Source organism: Mobula birostris, chromosome 1 (assembly GCF_030028105.1).
Source record: "Mobula birostris isolate sMobBir1 chromosome 1, sMobBir1.hap1, whole genome shotgun sequence".
In the NCBI taxonomy this organism is placed as follows: Eukaryota; Metazoa; Chordata; class Chondrichthyes; order Myliobatiformes; family Myliobatidae; genus Mobula; species Mobula birostris.
In genome coordinates, this window is record NC_092370.1 from 196,240,246 (window position 1) to 196,261,661 (window position 21,416).

General features: G+C 39.0%; 1 protein-coding gene across 3 annotated transcripts in view; it reads right to left on the reverse strand.

The window, feature by feature from the left end:
• daam1a (dishevelled associated activator of morphogenesis 1a) overlaps positions 1 to 21,416 on the reverse strand; it is a 185,794-nt gene that overhangs the window by 78,087 nt on the left and 86,291 nt on the right. For all 3 annotated transcript variants that reach the window (XM_072267954.1, XM_072267963.1, XM_072267974.1), the window contains one exon: positions 7,636 to 7,725. In XM_072267954.1, coding sequence (XP_072124055.1) covers positions 7,636 to 7,725 — 90 coding nt within the window. The remainder of the gene's footprint in view (positions 1 to 7,635; positions 7,726 to 21,416) is intronic.

The following is a 21,416-nucleotide window of genomic DNA, read 5'->3' on the forward strand; positions in this document are numbered from 1 at the left end:
AACAAATCCTGCAGCTGGGGCATTGCCTTCATTGGCAAAACTCTGATAACCTGGCAGATTTGGGATTCTGATGGTTCCAGGCTGGGAGACTCTGAACCTTTGTATATTATTATAATTAACTTTCCAATGCACTTTCAATTCATTGTTTCAGAGGTAAAACAATAATGAAGTACATTTTCCAGTGAACACAATGATTTGAAATAGCTCACAGGGACCAAAGCCCAGACTGTCAAAAGGAAGACTGGGGAAAATCATCTGGGTGAGTCAAATACCAAACCACTGAGATTTCCAAATCGTCGAATAACAGATTCTGGAAGCTGTGTGTACACTGATACTGGGGTTCATGCAGAGAGTTTCAATTGTAATGTCAACATAAAAAGCATTGCTCAATGTTATGTAATTTGACCCTGGCGGGTTACTGTCAAGGTTCCCTGTGTGTAATGCACTGAACATAATGTGAGAGGGCATTCTGGGTAGATGAATTACAAGCAAAATTAACAGCTGCACGTTTGTTCTTCTCCTCTCCTCTCCATGTGTTATTCACGGCCACCCAGCCTTCCAGAATCGCAAACATAATAAATGGCAATGAGGTGACAAGTCCTCACCATTCATTGTTTTGTTCCCTTCAGCAAGAAAAGTCGGTTTGCAACACTGCCAACGTAATGCAGTATCACGTGGGCAAGCAGAAAGAAAACAGCCACAGGAAGCCTGGTGAGTGAAGAATCCGAGGGGAGAAGCAGGAACGGGATGGTTAAATAAAACAAATGAGAGAGGGGAAAGGGAGGGGGGAGGCAACATCAGGGACCTCCCACCACCCAGATCATGCTCTTTTCTCTGCTGCCATCAGGGAGGTACAGGAGCTTCAGGACCCACACCACCAGGTTCAGGAACAGTTATTATCCCTCACCCATCAGGCTGTGGAACCAAAGAGGATACCTTCACTCGCCCCATTGTGGAAGTGCTCCCACAACCTATGGACTCACTTTCAAGGACTCCTCATCTCATGTTCTCAATATTCATTCCTTATCTATTTATAATTATTATTTTTCTTTCTTGTATTGAATAGCTTATTGTCTTTTGCACGATGGTTGAACACCAAAGCTGGTGCGGTCATCCATTGATTCTATTCTGGTTGTCATTCTTTAATGGATTTATTGAGTATGCCTGCAAGAAAATAATTCTCAGGATTGTATATAGTGACATATATGTACTTCCACAATAAATCTGCTTTGAATTTTTGATCTGCTGAACACTGACTTTGGGCAATTGCTGAATGACACGTATTGTGATAGACTTGTACGTGGTCTGCACAGTGCGGCAATTCAGAAACATTTGCTTACATAAGACTTACTATTATTACACAAAGCAAATGGGATTAATACATCTATGGAGGTGGCAACTAAAGAAGCACAGTTATTAAGTGTATCTTCTCAAGTTCATAAAGATTATACTGACTTTAAGAATAGGACACTTATTGGCAATCAATGTTACCATTGTCCAAAACTGGGCATTCAGCAAAAGAATGCCAGTATAAGGATTTAGACCGCCGAAACTGTGGCAAAATGGGACACATAAAAGTAAAAGACACTGTCAAGCTAAAACAACGTAATAAAGAATAATGACTTTTGGAAAAACAAGAAGAAAAGTGAACAAGATGGAGCATAATGAGGATGGACTGAGTGACTCTCATTGTGGTTGAAGTAGCTTTGCATGTTTTATCTGTTCTAGGACATAGTAGGACACAGATATGGCTATTGGGTAATTCCACCGCCCCCCCCCCCCCCCCGGTTGAATATAGTCACAGTGAGTATGCAGGTGGACAGAGGTCCTGCTGTTTCACTGATGTCAAGAGATAGTTTACAAGGAAAATTGCAACATCTCACACCAGAATGGGCAAGGTTGACTTTAAAGACTTGCACTGGTGAAGTTGTTCCAGTGAGGGACTTAGTACATGTTACAGTGAGACTAACAAATGGTACATAGTTAAAGGTAGTTATCCAGTGCTTTTGGGCTGTTTGTGCTTGGATCAGCTCAAGCTCAACTAGCACAAGGTGCGCTTGATTGGTGGAAGCACTGGTCTACAAGAGCTACTGAAGAAACACACACAAGTATTCAGAGGTGAACTGGGCAGCATGAAAGGAACCACTGCTAAGCTGCCTGGTAAGCCTGACACAACACCCAAATATCTGAAGGAAAGACCTGTTACACATGTTCCCAAACCAAAGGTAGAGGCTGAATTGGAAAGACTAGTCCAGAGTAAGGTATTAGAACCTTACTGTGTGTAACTAAGTGGGCAACTTCTGTGGCCCCTGTCCTAAGGGATGGGTCTTCATGGCTTGTGGAGATTTGAAGGCAACCATTAACCCAGCCTGAACAGAAGCCTGAAGACACACACTCAGTGATTCAGGAACAGCTTCTTCCCCTAAATGGACATTGACCCCATGAACACCATTTCACTTTTTTAAAAAAATATTATTTCTGTTTTGCACTACTTTTTATTTAACTATTTATATATATACTTGCTGTAATTGATTTACTTACTATTTTTTCTTTATTGTCATGTATTCCATTGTACTACTGCCGCAAGTTAACAAATTTCATGACATAAGCCGATGATATTAAACCTGATTCTGAAAATGTTGTTGTTGGTTAGAATTTGATTACACCATTGAAAGTTAACAGTATATGGGAAGGGGAATAACCCTTTAAAATAAGGAGGGGAGGGTTATGTTATGTATTCACTTATACTTTGACCCTTACAGCTTGCTGTCAAGCTCCCCTATGTGTTATGTACTGAACATAATGTGAGGGCGTTCTGGGATTATGACTTGTAAGCAAAATGAACACTTGCACATTGTTCCTCACCTCTCCATCTCTCATGTGTGTAATTCATGGCCACCCGACTTCCCAGTACTACAAATATCAGACTCAAAATTAGATTTTCGGGCAAGAATAAGTAGCCTAGAATCCTGTGCACAATTGTAACATAAAATAACCTTCCAACGTTGTGCAGAGCTTTTCTGCCAGTAGTCTCTAAAGCCTCAGTAAAGTTTATAAATTACTGAGGACTCTGAGCAAATCAAGAGCATTTTTATGTTAAGATTAAATTGATCTTTAGAAATTACTGGAGCTTTCTTGACTGGATCTGACAACCTTACATTACAAAAATCCAAAGCTCTGAAACAATTTCAGACAAACAAGTCTGAGATGCAAATCAGCCACAATTAACCAACTCTGTGGTACAGTTCAAACAATTAGATCAGAGCTGATTTGCACCTCATTTTGCTCAATTGAAAAGCCCCTTGGCTTCAGAATTTGTTGCTTAGAATTTCCTTTAGAAATAATGGCAATTATTCCCCCACCCCTGTTCCCAATTTTCCCAAGCTCCTAGCAACATAAATCTCAAACAAGCTTCCCAGAGAAAAAATAGTTGTACTCACATTTTTGTTCTTCAGTCAAATTTTTGCCATGCCTATATTTTATTTTCACCTTTATAAAAGATTGTTTCCACTGTATTAATTAACCTAATTAAAAATGGGACTGTTTATAACATTATCAAGAACAAATCAAAATACCTTCAGCCTACACATGAAAGTTTGAAGGGAGGTCAATTTTGACTGAAATGAATACGAAAGAAATCTCTTAAAAGACACTTGTCTTTTCAAGCTTAGGTAGGTAACTACTTAAGATGAAGAAATATTATCATTTTCATCATACTCTGGACACAGAGATCAGGTTGAAGAGGAAATGGTATCTTTTTTTACTTTTTTTGTGATACTGCACAGAACTTAAGAATGTATTATGCAAAAATCACAGGTATGAAAGATGAAATCCAAATTTCTCTCCAAACTATACTGCTTGGTACAATACACGTAATCTATAATGTCACATTTTGGTTAATTCAGAAGGAGCTTGGTTTCAGAGTTTGTTGGTCTAATTTTATTTAGAAATAAATGGTAAAAAGAAATAGGAGGAGGGCATATGATCCTCTGAGGCGGCTCTGCCATTCAATATTATTGATCTGGACTTGACATCAATTCCTTTCTACACTCTACAACCCCCAGCCTTCCTAAAGTTCAAATTTCATCTTCCTCCATCTTGAATATATTCAAAGGCATCCTCCATAACTCATGGAGACAAAATTCCAAAGATTCATGATGACCTCAAAATAACTTTATCCTCATTTACTTCTTAAACTGACACCCCAACAATTACAGCCCAAGTTCTAGTGTCATCATACTAGCATCCACTCTCACAACTACTTTTTCCATTCCTCTTGAGATGTTCTATCTTGCAGTAAGATCATCTCTGATTCTTCCAGAGTTAAATGGAAAATACCCAGCCTGCTCAATCTTTCCTCATAGGACAATCACTTTCACAGTATTCTGCTGGCAATTTAAAAGCAAATAATCATTGAGAGGTTGGAAGTTTTTAATACAATGCACAAACTTCTACTTCCCTGGCAGCAATTGTACTCAATTCAATAGAGAGGAACAAAGGCAAAGGAAAATCACAAGTTACAGAAAATTTATAGATTTTGAATTACCTGTATTTATTTTAACATATCTAAATGTTCATTTTAAAATGTCTAAATACCTTGAAAAAAGTTAATATCATACCATAGTTATTACACCAGTAGTCTAGTGACCCAACATTTCCATTCACCCCACTCTTTCCTTTTGCCTCTGCAGAAAATTTTCCCATAAACCCTAATTGAAAAGGGTGCTTCCATTTCCAGTTCCCTTGCAGTTTCAAATCCCAAATCATTACTATTCATCCCTGAGAGAATGTTGTTCCTTATATGCCTCTTGCATAAAAGTAAATCTGTATTCCATAGTCCATGAACAAATGAGAACAGTTAAATGATTGGAACCAGTCAATATCTCCTCCCCAAACACGAGGAAATCTGCAGATGCTGCAAATTCAAGCAATACACATAAAATGCTGGTGAAACGCAGCAGGCCAGGCAGCATCTATAGGAAGAAGTACAGTCGACGTTTCGGGCCGAGATCCTTCATCAGGACTAACTGAAAGAAGAGATAGTAAGAGGTTAGAAAGTGGGAGGGGGAGGGGGAGATCCGAAATGATAGAAGATGGGGGGAGGGGGGGTGGATGAAGCTAAGAGCTGGAAAGTTGATTGGCAAAAGGGATACAAGGCTGAAGAAGGGAGAGGATCATGGGACGGAGGCCTGGGGAGAAAGAAAGGGGGAGGTGAGCACGAGAGGAAAATGGAGAGGAGGAAAGGAGTTACTGTGAGGACAGAGAGAGAGAGAAAAAAAAAGGAAAAAATAATAAATAAATAAGGGATGGAGTAAGAAGGGGAGGAGGAGCATTAATGGAAGTTAGAGAAGTCAATGTTCATGCCATCAGGTTGGAGGCTACCCAGATGGAATATAAGGTGTTGTTCCTCCAACCTGAGTGTGGCTTCATCTTATGTCTATCCATGGCCTCCTCTACTGTCAAGATGAAGCAGCACTCAGGTTGGAGGAACAACACCTTATATTCTGTGTGGGTAGCCTCCAACCTGATGGCATGAACACTGACTTCTCTAACTTCCGCTAATGCCCCACCTCCCCCTCGTACCCCATCTGTTATTTATTTATATACACACATTCTTTCTCTCTCTCTCTCCTTTTTCTCCCTCTGTCCCTCTGACTATACCCCTTGCCTATCCTTGGGTTCCCCCCCCTCCCCCTTTTCCTTCTCCCTGGGCCTCCTGTCCCATGATCCTCTCCCTTCTCCAGCCTTGTATCCCTTTTGCCAATCAACTTTCCAGCTCTTAGCTTCATCCCTCTCCCTCCTGTCCTCTCCTATCATTTCGGATCTCCCCCTCCCCCTCTCAAATCTTTTACTATCCTCTTCTTTCAGTTAGTCCTGACAAAGGATCTTGGCCCAAAACATCGACTGTACTTCTTCCTATAGATGCTGCCTGGCCTGCTGCGTTTCACCAGCATTTTGTGTGAATATCTCCTTCATTTCTATCAAATTTCTCCAGAATCTTCTTTGCTCCAAGGAAGCAAGCAATGCCAGCCTCTGCTGTCTAACCTTGTAGCTGAAATTTCGTCTACACGTACTCTCACAAATGTATGCCTAAGCAGTACTTCACTTGTGGTCCAACAGTATTTTAGCATGATCTTGATGATTTGCTGCTATGTATTTATGAAGTCCCAGAACACATTCACATTACTAACCGCAAACAACAGGAATTCTGCAGATGCTGGAAATTCAAGCAACACACATAAAAGTCAGTCCCTGACGAAGGGTCTCGGCCTGAAACGTCGACTGCACCTCTTCCTAGAGATGCTGCCTGGCTTGCTGTGTTCACCAGCAACTTTTATGTGTGTTGCACATTACTAACCTATGCTCAACATACCCTACCACTTTGAAAAATTATGAAATCATACCCACTTTAAGTACTCAGCTCATCTCAACCATTTCCATTGTAGGGATCACCCAAGTCTGGTGTTCCCTAACATTCCAAGTTCAAAAGTTGGCATTTCTTCTCAGATCTGAATTACAAGCCCATACTTAAAGATATCAGGCTGGTACATTCCTTAAAGCCATCCTCATATTCAAATATCACTTTTCACTTGCCTCAATCGACAAGGGCCACCCAGTTTAAAAAACTGTAATAATAGTTGCTAATCATCAGCACATGCAATAAATCCAAAATACTATGTTCTATGCATGCATGAAAGCAAATGTTTATTTTTAGATAAACTCATAAAATTAAGACCACAGTAATGTAACGTGCTAGCAATAAGTTTAGTTGATTAACTTATTTAGAGATACAGGTCCTTCCTGCCTGCCATCCACCTATCTAACCCTGCCCTACCCAAATTACAATGATCAATGAACCTCCAAACCAGTATGTCATTCCTGTGATCTTCACCTGCTCACCAATAAATCAAAAGCAATACACAAAGAGAGCACGTTGTGTCTATTCTGTAATCATGGTGTATATTGTTCCTTAAAGTCCTTAAGAAAGCTTCATCTACAAAGAGAAAAGCCTCTGCATAAAAAGTCATTAGCAGATCATGGTAAGTTATGAGACCACTTTTCCTCATTTATGCAAAGAAATCTTCAAGACACTGAAAATGTACAACTGTTTGCACTTGGCTACTTTAAACATAATTTATCAAATTACATGAACTTCTTTCTTCCATTATAATGATAATGTAACCTTCAATGATTTTATCACCAGGAATTTTTAACTGAATTAATTGTTTAACTGTATAATTGTTGTTTAATTCCTTCCTCCACTAGCCATTTATTATACTGCTTCTGCTGTCACCATCCTTTCTCCCACTCCCTACAGTTGCAAGGTTGTCAGCATTCATGACACCATGTGCAGGATCTTTCACTGCTTGAATATTGCACAATTCAACAGCATTTTGAGTGCTTTCTTGTGAAATTTCATGGTACCATTTGAAGCTGTGAATGAGAGAAATTAGTGAAATATAGGACAGAAGGTAAAGTCTAAATAAGGGAAAATACAGAGAGGCAATGGTGCATTATAAGTTTATTCTATTCATACATATCGTAAGCAAGAGATGCTTGGCTTCAAATTCATACATTTATTTCTTCTGCACTTAAAAATAATTTCGAAGCATGAACTTGAATACTTTTTCTTACCTTTTTCTTACTGCAGTAGATTTGCCATTTCTTCTCTGCAGGAAGTGCAAACATGGCTTCCCTGTGTTTATCAGTGAGGTCCAGTTCATCCTAGGAAGAGGAAGTACAAGGTTATGACCTCGGAAAATAACCATGTTCTAATGTTACCATTCGTTACTATTCCCAACAAATAAGTGATATTAAAAGTTAATAAATTTTCAAATGTTGGTATCTGTTGTAGTGAATTAACACAATCCTATCATGTGTCTTCATTAGAAATTGCCAAAGTGACAAAAACCTCTGTCTCCTCTGTTCACTTGAAGTTGTCTCAAATCAATAATTAAAAATCATTAAACAACTGGATCCAAAACTGGTATCATATAAATAATAGCCATAATAATTACAGTAGTGGGAGCAAATAATAACACTCAAAATTCAAAAATAGTATCATAAGATCTAATTTTCCAGAAGGTTTTGTGACTGCCATAATCTAAATATTGAAGCAACCTTGGAGGCAATGCATAATAATCAATGCATGTAAATATCATACATGTGGGGAAAATTACAATTAATAATTTATTTCTAAGGTCATCAGGCACTTCAACTCTGCAAGTTAATATGGTCCCTTACAGATAGCCTAATTTAAAAGCATTGCTATCAGATGATAAATAAAAATAGATTTAGTACTATTACCTAGAGAAATTTCTTTATTGTAACGTTTTCCTTTGATACCAAGAATCCATTTTCAGCTGTCCAGAGCCAAAGGTTTACACTTTACAGCAACTAATCATCTCTGGGTCAAAATTATAGAACACACAACTACACAACACTGTGCACACCATTGTTGTCACATTACACAAGTCAAGGCAACTACTGCCTTTGAAATGCAACTGAGACATAATAATAGCACGTTATTAATACTGATGTGTGCTACAAAGTTCAAAGTACAAAGTATACCTATACCATATACAACCTTGAGATTTAACTTCTTAAAGGCAGACAAAATACAGAAGCACCATAGAACCCATTAAAAAGAACCCATACAACAAAAACCATTAAACACCCAACGTGCAACAAAACAAATCCAGCAAACAATAAAGAAGTAAACAGATAACAGAGAGCAAGTTAAATAAATAAAAGTACCTATTGATCTAAAATCCTCTCCAATGACAGAAATTAATCCAAATGTTAACTTGGTAGTCTAATAATTAGTCTCATTAGTAATATACTTCTTCCGCTGTCCATCAATTTCGATGTTGACTGCCACTACGTCGGCCGGTGGCATAGTGGCATCAGCGCGAACTTCGGAGCGAAGGCTCCCAAATTCAAATCCAGCCGGCTCCCCAGGCGCACTTTCCATCCATGCTGGGTTGAGTGTCGAGCTAGCAACTCGAATGCATAAAAAAGAAATTGCCTGCTACAGAAACATCAACAGCGAAAAGTTGATGGCCTATGCTCTCTCGCGAGTTTAAAAGGCAATTTCCTTTTTTTTTTCCATTAGTAATATAACTGAGTAGGCAGAAGGGTGGTTAATATGCTACACATTGTGAAATGTGGGCTATAATAACAATTGTACCTAGCATCATCATAAAAAATATGTACAAATCAATTTAGATACAATGATTTTCGGCTATCACTTGCAATTGAGCTGTATCAGTGTTATTCCTGCTTAATTACGCAAGGAGACTGAAAGTTTTATGTTGATATGAGCGAAATATAACTATAGGTCCTCTTCAGCCTACACATACCTGACTTACGTACAGCCCGTATAAACAAGAAAGCCCACGGGAGACTGGCAGTAATGCACTGGCTACTGCAGGGCCACAATTGAGAACTCAGTTCATAGCCACAACATGTTGCAAGCTGTTGACAGGAACAGAACCTTGCTTAAGCTGGGGACAGCATGTATCCTAGAAATATAGTCTGAGTCCTATAGCACAAAAACAGGCCCAACAATCCACTGAGTTCACACCACCTTCAAACACAGATTTACACTCATCAGATTTTATTCATCCCCTCTCTATAGATTAGATTAGATTCAACTTTATTGTCATTGTGCCGAGTACAGATACAAAGCCAATGAAATGCAGTTAGCATCTGACCAGAAAAGCAAAGAATAGTGTTATTTACAAAATAACTGCGAATAAAAAAAGTGCTACAGCACACAAATATAAAAGCAATATAAAAGTGCTATAGTACTAAATTATCTCCAGGCATTCATTTATGCCTGGAGATAATTTAGAGTCGACAACTAATCTATCATCTGACCCATTCTGGAGATGCCAGAGGAAATCAGAGCACCAGATCTTTGATAGGAAATGACACCACCAGAGGACATTTGTGGTCAACACCACAAGTCATTGGAAGAATGTACAAACTCCATAGAAACAGCCTCAGAGAGGAGGACTGAATCCAGGTCACTGGCATGGCGAAGTAGTGGTTCTTCTAGTGAGGCCACTGCATTAAATCATCAGAAGAGATGTTGAACAGAGGTTCCCATCTGTCACCTTTTATTAATTCCTGTGGGCTTTGATCCATTGTAGTTTTCAAAAGAGAAGTCAGGAGTTCTTCCCATCACCAATCCAAATACTGTAGCTCAGCTGATCATTTACCTTAGCAGGGTGTTCTATGTTAATCAGACTTACTGACATTGCAACGTTTGCGTTCTTTTCTGTTCTGGATGTGAGAATCTCCACAAATGTTGGTGTTTATAGTTTCCCTGAGAATTTCTCTGGTTTTCAAGGATCTTTGAGGAAATCTCAGAGTCAACCAGATTGGTGTGGGATTAGAGTTACATGTGATCATTTTGTCTACCACAACCCCCACTGTGGTAGTGTAACAGTTTAGCACATCTCTTTACAGCACCAGTGATAACCAATTGGGGTTCAATTCCCACTGCTGTCTGTAAGGAGTTTGCACGATCTCCGCACAACCTCCTGGGTTTCCTTTGGGTGCCCTGTTTCCCTCCCACATTCCAAAGACAAATATTCAGGAATAGGTTAGTGAGTTGTTGGCATACTATGTTGGCTCCAGAAGCATGGCAACACTTGCAGGCCGCCCCAAGCACAACCATATTGGTTGTTGATGCAAAACTTCATTTCACTGTATATTATGATGTGCAAGTGACAAATAAAGCTAATGTCTTCTTTTCTCTTTCAATCTTCAATCTCAGAAATCTGATTAAAATGAAGATTTCTTTACAATTTTTTCTTAAGAGGCATCCAGATATGCTCCATCTATGCAATAACAGGGCAGCAATTTTCAACAATTACAGCTCAACTAACTCCTATTGTCTGTGACTTATTTCCTACTCCTGAATAATTATTACTTTTATTTTCATCTATATATTTAAGCAGCCTTTCTCAGTGACAAGATAATTAAAGACAAGGAAGGGAACTTAATTTATTTGTCCATCTCATTATATCTGAATGTTGTTTTGCTAGTGCAACTAGCAATCCATTCGATGTGCTGATCATGCTGCACAAGAAATAGTCTCCTGACACTAGTTTCTAGTTTACCATTTGTAAGCAATGACTGGTTTTGAGCAATTAACAGAATTTTGGTTTTTTTCTAGAACCAATTACTATTTTATCCCTTTCTTAAGCAATTAGTCAGGAATGAGGATAACTGACTTCCATTCCCATTTCCATGAGTCCATGAGTTGAAGAGGCTGATGTGGTGAACGTAGGAGAGTGTAGACTCTGCCACACAGGATGCTTGAAAGGGGGGACTACTGGAACAATTACAGAATAAGGTGGGGTGTTCCTTCTTCATTTGTAATGCACTTGTGTGCTGTCTATTAGTAGATTCAAAGCTCTTAATGTCATTCTTAGTACTCCTTTCCCATTCTGAAAATTCAAGGGCCAGGAATTCTCAAGAGTTGAATAGAATGTTACACTTTATCAAGGAGGTTATAAACTTATCATTAACTTCTTTCCACCGTCCATCTGGTAATCTTTTACCTTGCCAAGGTTTGGATAAACGCCTGCTGTTTTCAACGTCTAGTATTGGAAATGTAGCCTGCCCATCCGGGTTTCAATGCTCCAAATATTGGTTTTCGAAAAGCAAAAAAGGTTGGCTTGCTTATCCTACCAGCAGATGAGGAGGATTTAGTGGAACCAACGTTGGTGTTACAGCTCCAGTGCTTAGTCCACAGCTCTGAAGAACACCAGCGAGCATGATCACTCTGAACTTACTGTAGTATAGCATTCACCAGAAAACCATCAGCCTTGGACAAGACTCAAGCTTTTGATCTGCAAACATTCTTTTATTGCTAGCCAAAGGTGATGCTGGGGCACTGTATTTGAATAGTAAATTTCATCGTCTATTTCAGCTCTGCTGAGAGATTGCTCCTGAGATAAGAAAAGCAATCCACCTTTACCAGAATCCTGTCATGAACATGTACTGTATTGTTTGAGACCACTGTTTTGCATTTGTTGACACAAAGTCCATTCCCTCATATACTTCAGAAAAAAGGTAACCAAAAGGATAGGGCAGTTGATATTGTCTGTTTGGACTTTAGCAAGGCTTTCAACAAGGTCCTGCATGTTAGGTCCCATGGAATCCAGGGAGAGTAAAATAGACAGATTCAAAATTGACTTGGAGGCAGGAAGCAGAGGGTGGTGGGTGAAGGCTGTTTCTTGGAGTAGAGGCTGGTGACTAGTACACAGGATGGATTTGGGATCCTTTTGTTCATTATTTTTGCACAAGGCTTGATCAGCATGTTTGCAAATGACATGAAATTAGGGTTTGTCCTCAACAGTGAAAGCTATCCCATATTACAAGGGGATCTTGATCAGAAGTGGATCAAGGTGTGGCAAATGGATTTCAATACAAGTATGAGGTGATGCATTCTGGAAAGATAAACCATTGCAAAATTCGTATTATAAATGGTACATCATTATGGAGTACCAGGAGCACCTGGAGTAAATAGAGATTCTGCAGAAGCTGGAAATCCAGAGTAACACACAAAATGTTGGAGGAACTCAGCAGATCAGGCAGCATCTATGGAAAGGAACTAAGAGTCAACATTTCAGGCCGAGATGCTGAACCCAGGAGTCTAATTGCAATGGAGTACAAGTGCAGAGTTCATTGAAAGTGGTGTCACAGGTAGACAGGGTGGCGAGAAAGGCATTTGTCATGCTAGCTTTGTCAGTCAGGGCAATGAGTATTGGAATTGGGACACTATGTTACAGTTTGTAAGTCATTGCTGAGGCTGCACTTGGAGCACCGCGTACTGTTTCTGCCACCCTGCTGTAGGAATGGCATGGTTAAGCTGCAAAGAGTGCTGAAAAGATTTGAGGGTATTGCCAGGACTAGTTGGCCTGAGTTATAGGGAGATATTGGCTAGGCTAGGTCATCATTCTTTGGAACACAAGAGAAGTTCAGCACAGATGGGTCTTATAACTATGACACTATGTGTTTAAAATTATGAGATATAGATTAGATGATAATAATTTTTCCCCATGATAGGGGAGATCAGAACTAGGGGGGCATAGATTTGGGGTTGGCAGGGGGGAGGAAGATTTAAAAGGGTTTTGAAAAGCAAATGTTTTCATGCAGTAAATGGTGAGTACATGGAATGAGCTGCCAGAAATAGTTGAGGCAGGTACAACATTATCATTTTACATAATTTGGGTAAGTACATGGAAGAAAGGGGCCAAGAAGGGTACAGGCTAAACACAGGAAATTTCGACTAGCTAGTTGAACTATGCAGGTGGCATGAACTTTGGGCAAAGGGACTGTATCAATACTATATTGCTCTATGGCTCCAGTGAAAGTTCTTGACAATTTGGCAATAGACCTATAAACAAACATTTGTAAGCACGGAAGGCATACTGCAGCTCCACAAGCAGAAATTGAGCCAGCTTTAGTTGCAGTTGCAGAATGGTAACATAGTTTGAACACTAATGATAAATTCCTCAATGGCAAACTGCAAACCATGAAGTTGGAATGACGAAAAGTGCAGCTTGGTGGTGAGAAAGATGGCAAAATGTGTTGGGGTTATGATTTACACTGAGAACAGGTTGGAAGCTTGCTGGCTGAAATCAGAACTTGCATGCTAACACATAGATGCTCTAGGAAGAAAATAAATAGCGTCAGCCACCAAACTTCCAGAGCTCTTCTATCCAATTAGTTATCGTCACTTCTGTCCAATCTACATAAACTGAAACAAAATCTCAATTCATAAAAATACAGAATTTACTTCAGAGAAAGTTATAGTTGCGACCTTAACATTGTTACCATTGATAACACCTGAACAAATTTTTCCCCAATGGTGAAAATATGCTTTAGGTGTGTCAATTTAATGGAAATTACAGTTCCTCAAATTAAGAAATCACAATACATTTTCAGCGAAGGACCGGATATTAAGTCCTTAGAGAACATCAACCAGATCTATCAACCTTACTCAATGTCATTTATCTCCACGGTCCTGCAAATTCCTTCCTTTCAGATATTCCCAAACAAAATGAAAACTGGAAAAATTGGAATTTTCAAGAATGAGATTAAAATAATGTTATTGAGTTAAGGATATTAATGGGTATGATACCAAATGGATATGAGATACAGACCAGGCTTTCGGGTTAACTGAGTGTATCTCCTTCCGAACTAGCTTCTTTGTCATCGCTTGTGTCCTCTTTTGGAGGCAATTGTTTAAGTACTGCAAGCTCTGAATAGGAAACAACTGAAATTCATTTTTGATTCTTTAACAAAAGTCTAGTAACCAGAACACTACCCAGGGCCAGAAGAGATGAAATTGTAGATTTTATATCACATAAACATGGAATACTTGGGGCATTTGCCCTACAATTTCTACAAGATTGACAAATATACTGATGGCGACGGCTGTATAAACAGATTTTCAACACCAGAAAAAATATAAAAGGAACCAGTGCAAGGATCCCAACAGCAACTTCCTAGCAATTATTTTTTCAAAGTAACTTCTAAACTTTTACCAGCTCAGGTAATTGTTTTTCATTCCTCATTCACAAGATAGGGTGATGGGGTGGAGATGTGTCTCTACCAAAGGAGGTGTAAGGCGCTTCTTTCCTCCACTAGCCTGCAGGCCACCCTTGGGCAAGGTGTAGCACATGCTTAGCTCCTCAATCAGGGTCACCTGAAGCCACAGCAGCAGTTGCTGAATGGATGCATAAGCAGCTGGTGCATATCACAAGTCCTGGTTATGCAACCGCTGATGCCAGGCAGGCAATCTCTGAAAAGTATTGATAATGGCTGGGGTCATCCATGTTGTAAAGACACTGCCCAGAAGAAGTCAATGGCAAACCATTTCTGTAGAAGCATTTGCCAAGAACAATCTCGGTTATGGAAAAGAAACATGATTGCCTACGTTGTACAACACGGCACATAATGAACAAATGACCTACAAAGGTAAATAGCTCAGCAGATTTTATAAAATTACGACAGTGAATCACTTTTCTCCACGTGCAGCAGTTAGATGATCCTATACAGGCAAAGGTCAGTGCAAATTCTCCCCAGGCACTCTAAATTAGTCTGCATCAAACCATAGAGCATTATACTTCTACTCTTCGTAAAGTGAATGTATGCATGTATTACAGCAATATTTGCAACTTCATATTTCTGCTTACTCTACCTCAGCAATTTCAGATCTCGGACAGTGCTACGGTGATTTGTGTTCCTAGCAAATAAGTGATATGAAGATTTTCCATAATGTGAAACCACATCCTCTGCATTGCATCAAGGAACACAAGTTGTGCTGGGTCATTTAGTCTTTTGCACATAAATTCTCTGAGTGAATTTTATTTCATACCTCAAATTTTTGGAAAGTGATGTGAACTCTGTAAAGACAAATTTCTGTAACCTGCTGTAATGTGGGTATTGTTTGTAGCTGCTGGCCAAGGATCAATGGATGGAAACTTTAACAGTAATGATAACAAAATAAAAATCAGTAAAAGTAATGAAAGCATGTGCAAATGAATAGTGTTCAAATGTCAACAGTGACCTTGAAAACACCAATTTCCTTGCATGCTGCATTTAGTACAGAACTGAAAATATAGGCAGCAATTTATAACTCCAATGCTATCATTCCAATAGTCTTGCATTATTGCAAGAATAAGTTGGGAACAATATTATTGTAGTCACATCTATACCATGTGTACATAATGCAATGATTCACTCAGAAATTTAACAGATCTTTTCTCACCTCAAAATTTGCAAATAAACAAATGTTACATAGAATTATATCTTAAAAAGTAAAAAAAAGCTGTAGGAACAGCACCCGTAACATGTGGCATTGATCTAATGAGTTAAATTCATCCCACATGGACAATATCAATGCTGAATTTGACCCTTAAAAAAAAAGTTGCCTCTGGTGATTGTGTGTACTGAGTGCATGAAAGATTGTTGCAGTGACTTCAGAGTTCAATCTCCCAATGCACTGGGGGAGGAGAAGAGAACAGTAATACTGTAGGTCACTCAGGACATTTTGCTATAAAGATGTACACCAGCATTCAACCGCAACCTAAAAGGAATGAGTGATGGATAGCTGTATTCTAGTATGGATTGGAAAAAAGAAATACTTCCCTTTCATCAGCTGAGAAACAATCACGTGAGAGTGAAAATCCTAACAAGATCTCTGAAATGAAAGTCAACAAGCAGCCAGCTGAAGTTTAATCAGTAGTTCCACAGAACAAGCTCCAAAGTCTGAGGCAGAAACCTGCTAAACCAGTTGATGATTGTTTTACAATTGCTCACATGTGCCGCTTCAAGGAAGTGGATTGAAGATTAGCGGACAGACTCATTTGGGGTTTGCATCCCAGACATACGGCGGCTTTGATCAGAAAGCAGTGGCTCATCATGCCACAGGTAATATTTATAGAAAGAGCGCAAGGCGACAAACAGGCAGAGAAAGATAACTCCCCTTTAGTCCTGCAAAAGGAAGCTGGTTGCTGTAGTTAAACAAATGAAAGGGCGCTCACAGAAAAGAACGATAGATTGCATACAGATTAAACTGCAGATTATGCAGCATGACGTGCAGCAAAGGGCAAACAAAGTCCAGATATCAAATGAAGAATAAAACTGGGCTTGAGACACAGCAGACAAAAGATATAACCATACAGCACAGAAACAGGCCATCTCGGCCCTTCTAGTCCGTACGAACGCTTACTCTCACCTAGTCCCATCTACCTGCACTCAGCCCGTAACTCTCCATTCCTTTCCTCCCATATAGCTATCCAATTTAACTTTAAATGACAACATCGAACCTGCTTCTACCGCTTCTACTGGAAGCTCGTTCCACACAGCTACCACTCTCTGAGTAAAGAAGTTCCCCCTCATGTTACCTCTAAACTTTTGCCCCTTAACTCTCAACTTATGACCTCTTGTTTGAATCTTCCCCTACTCTCAATGGAAAAAGCCTATCCACGTCAACTCTATCTATCCCCCTCATAATCTTAAATATCTCTATCAAGTCCTCCCTCAACCTTCTATGCTCCAAAGAATAAAGACCTAACTTGTTCAACCTTTCTCTGTAACTTGGGTGCTGAAACCCAGGTGCTAGAACCCAGAATGAAACACAAACTGCTGGCAGAACTTAGTGGGTTGAGTAGCATCCATGAGGGTAAAGAAATTGTCAACATTTGTGGTCAAGATCCTACATTAGGAAAGAGGCCCAATGAAAGAGAAACAATATAGAACAGCTAGGTCATGGAAGATAACAGTGTCTGAGGGCTTATGAGATATTGGAGTCGTGGCTGGTCAGAGAGAAATTAAGTGCACACATATCCAGATCAGAAAAAGGCAAGAAGAAACCTATCAACCTGAAACTAAAATTAGACACGGAAGTGCAAAGTAATATAATCCCACTCAGGTTATAATCACAGACTTAAAAAAACAGACAGCTAGAAAAACATCTTGAAAGAAAGAAAAGCAGGTGGCATATCCCATACACTGGATCAGAGGGTTGTATAAAGAAAGTTGTTAACAGTATGTTCTATGTCACAGAAGCAGAATAACCTACTAACCTCAGACCAAGTTGTGAAGAACTACAACCAACCTCAGTTATCCAGGATGGAAAGGAGATAACACTGAAAATTCAAGACAACATCCAAACGATGGCACAATCCCATAACAGAAAGAGAACAACCCAAGGAGTTGAAGCAGTTAATAGGGGTCAGATCTCAAACCAAACACTCATATTCCCAAAAGGTCAAAGTTTTCACCAAACAAGATGCCCAAAATGGTACTGGAATATGAAGCCCCAAAAAAAGGATGTTCTCTGTTGACATATAACACACCATTTGAACAATGCAAGTTCCATAATTTTCTTTTTGGCCAAAGAATCAGGTTCACTGTCACTGACCTGCATGACATGAAACTTGTTGTTTTACAGCAGCAAAAGGATAATGATTACTATAAATTACAAAATAAAAACTGCTGGAGGCTGGGGCTACCAACTTCTGCAACCTCCATTCCAAGCTGTGGTGCAGCCAGTCAGAATGCTCTCCACTGCACATCTGTAGAAATGAAATTTGCAAGAGTCTTTGGTGACATACCAGATCTCCTCAAACTCATCATCAAGTAGAGTGCTGCTGTGCCTTTTTCACAATTGCATCAACGTGTTGGGCTCAGAATAGATCCTCTGAGACATCTGCATAAAGGAACTCAAACTTCCATCATGGATGCTTCAATAAGAACTGGTTTATGTTCTCCTAATTTCCCCTTCTCGAAATCCACAATCATTTCCTTGGTCTTGCTGATATTAAGTGGAAGATTGCTGACATCACTTGAGTCACCAATCCGCAGTATCTCAGTCCTTATTGTCACTTGAGATTCTGCTAGTAACAGTGGTATCATTTGCAAACTTATAGATCGTGTTTGAGATGTGCCTAACTAAAAAGTCATGAGTGTAGAAGGAGTAGGGCAGTGGGCTAAGCTCACATCCTTGAGGTGCACCTGTGGTGATTATCTCCGAGAAGATGTTATTACCTATCCATACTGACTGAAGTCACCTGATAAGGAACTCCAGGATCCAGTTGCAGATGGGGAGTTGAGAGGCCCAGACTTTGAACTGTGGCGCTTTATTCTGGAGGGGATCATGGCATTAGACGCCAAGCTGTAACTAATAAACAGCAGCCAGATATACGATTTGCAGATGTCTAATTGCCCCAAAGCAGAGTGAAGAGTAGGTGAGATTGTGTCTACTGTAGACCTGTTGTAGGCAAATTTCAACAGGTCCAGATCCATGATCAGGCAGGAGATAATTCTATCCATAACAAACCTCTTGAAGCACTTAATTCTGTGGAATGCAAGTGCTACTGGGCAATAGTAATTAAGGCAGATCTGGGCACAGGTATTATTGCTGAACTTTTGAAGCAGGTGGGATCTCAGCAGTAAGAGGCTGAAGATGTCCTTTAACACTCCAGTCAACATAGCTTTTCAGGACCAGCCAGGTACGTGGTCAGGGCTTGCCACTTGGCAAAGGCACAGACTGTACATCAGAGTAAATGAGCCTTGCTAGAACAGGAAGCACAGTAGATGAATCCAGATCTATAGAGTGGATGGCAAACTTCATGACTTGTCATTTCCAAGAGATGACAGGAAGAACTAGGAATGTTGGGAGGAAGGTTAATGCTGATAAATACACGTGGACAATATGCAAGTGAGATTTTTTGCAATGAAATAAAGCCAAAACTTAAGAGCACACACACACACACGCACAAAATAGAAACAAAAGAACTTTTTAGTACATCAGGTTATGAAAGTACAACCAACCTATGAATGATAAGAATTTTCTTGGCAAAATTAATAACATTGCTTAAATTTAAAAATGTTTAAATATATCTTTCAAGTTAGAAGTTTTAAATATTACATTATTAAATTAGTGCAATATATCATATATAAATCACAAAGATGTATCTCTCAGTAGTACAGAACCTAAAGATCAAAAATATCTACAATGCAAGGTTAAGTATTTTAAAATGTAAGAAACAGAGAACACAACAAAATGTTACACCTACCACACATGGCTCTCGCGCAACCACTCCCCCACCCCCGCTCCATACAAAGCATCTTGTTTGATTTAGGTTAGGGATCAAAGAGAAAGTGAAGGAGACATACAGGGAGGAGAGTGTTCAGATGCAAGGTTCTCTAAAAATAATGCAGCTAAGTTCACTTTAATATAACAAAAAAAATTATAACCAATGCACTTTTGATCTACAAAATGAGGACACAGCCACAGTGTCCATGCCCTCAAATATTAGATTGTTGATATAAAACCTGGCACTACGCTCTTAGTACAGCTTACAAGCCACCAAATAATGACATGGAGAGGCAAATTTGTAGGAAAATTACTGAGAGATCCATAAACTATAGGGAGTGATAATGAGACACATTAATTGCCCTAAAGCCAAGGTAAATGAGCAGACTACTGGATCACAATTAGACAAAAGTAATTAAAATGAGGAATGAAAGAAAGATTATCCACACTTATAAATCAATTAATTACAGAGTCTGGAAAAGGCGGATTCCAAGTTAGCTGCGGGAAAAAGGGTAGGAAATGTAGACTAATAAGTCACATCATCCAATTCTCTAGAAAGAGGAGTTTGAAGGACTGAAAATGTTAACTAATGTGAAGGAAATATGGAAAAATCTGGTAATTTCTCATCCAGCAGTTGAAGGTAGGTAGTGGGGATGTCTTAAGAATCAGAAATATGAAACAGAATGACAACTTAAACAAATGTGAACTAATAAATGAGAACCTGTTCTGGTCTGGTCAGAGCAAACCCATACATAACAATTTGATTGAGTTTTTTGATGATATGATAGAGAAAGCATTGTAATTGATGTTGTGTATTTTATTTTACAAAAGTATTTAGATAATGTACCACATAATAATCTTACAGCACAACCGGAACACCACAGATAAAAGGACCTATGTGGCATGGGTCAAAACTCATCTAATCAAAAAAATCACAAATTATGATGAAAAGCGATCTTTCAGTCAAGGAGATACCTGTAATATGATCCACAATGAATTTGATATCTATTAATAACTTGTTGTTAGTAGTTTAGATATGAGAATAATTAGATTTTTAAAATTCTATTTCTCAAACAGGTCATTTACAAAATGAAATCACTCCAAACTATTCTGCAGTCCTAGTCTATGTAGATGCTTCTAGGATGAATGAAATCCTGAGAGTACTTTGCATGTTAGCTGTGTTTACTGACTTTTGTACTTGAGTTATTCTCTTTGATCATGCTTTGTCACAGATAACTATAATTGAAACTGATTAAGAAAATCACCAAATGCTTCTCAAATTTTCATACAAAAAGGAGGCCATTTGGCCCATTGAGGCTAGGCTGACAACCAAGGTATTCCCAATGAAACCACTTTCCCACCCATTTCCCTGTAACCTAATCTCTTACACATGCCCATCATCTCTCCCAAATCTCTCATCATCCCCAATTATCACACAATAGGCAATAAGTAATTCCAGGATTATTAGGAGTGCCAGGCAGTCTTTGTGTAATGCTCTGAGCAAACAGCACACACTGTACATGAGAGAATATTTGCATTTACATTATCATGAAATTGATGCTCAAATTTTCCGATACATTAAGGAAGAAAATTTCATAGCCAACTTCTCATCAGTTTTATTTCACAGCTGGAATGACAAAAGCACAAGAACCAATCTTCAAAGAATTTTTACTTCTGCAATGCTATCAAAAGTGGTCCAGATGTAATGAAGGCTATCATATTACATGTGGTATGCAAAATAACACAAGAGTTGTTCAATGTTTAAGGTAAATTTATTATCAAAGTA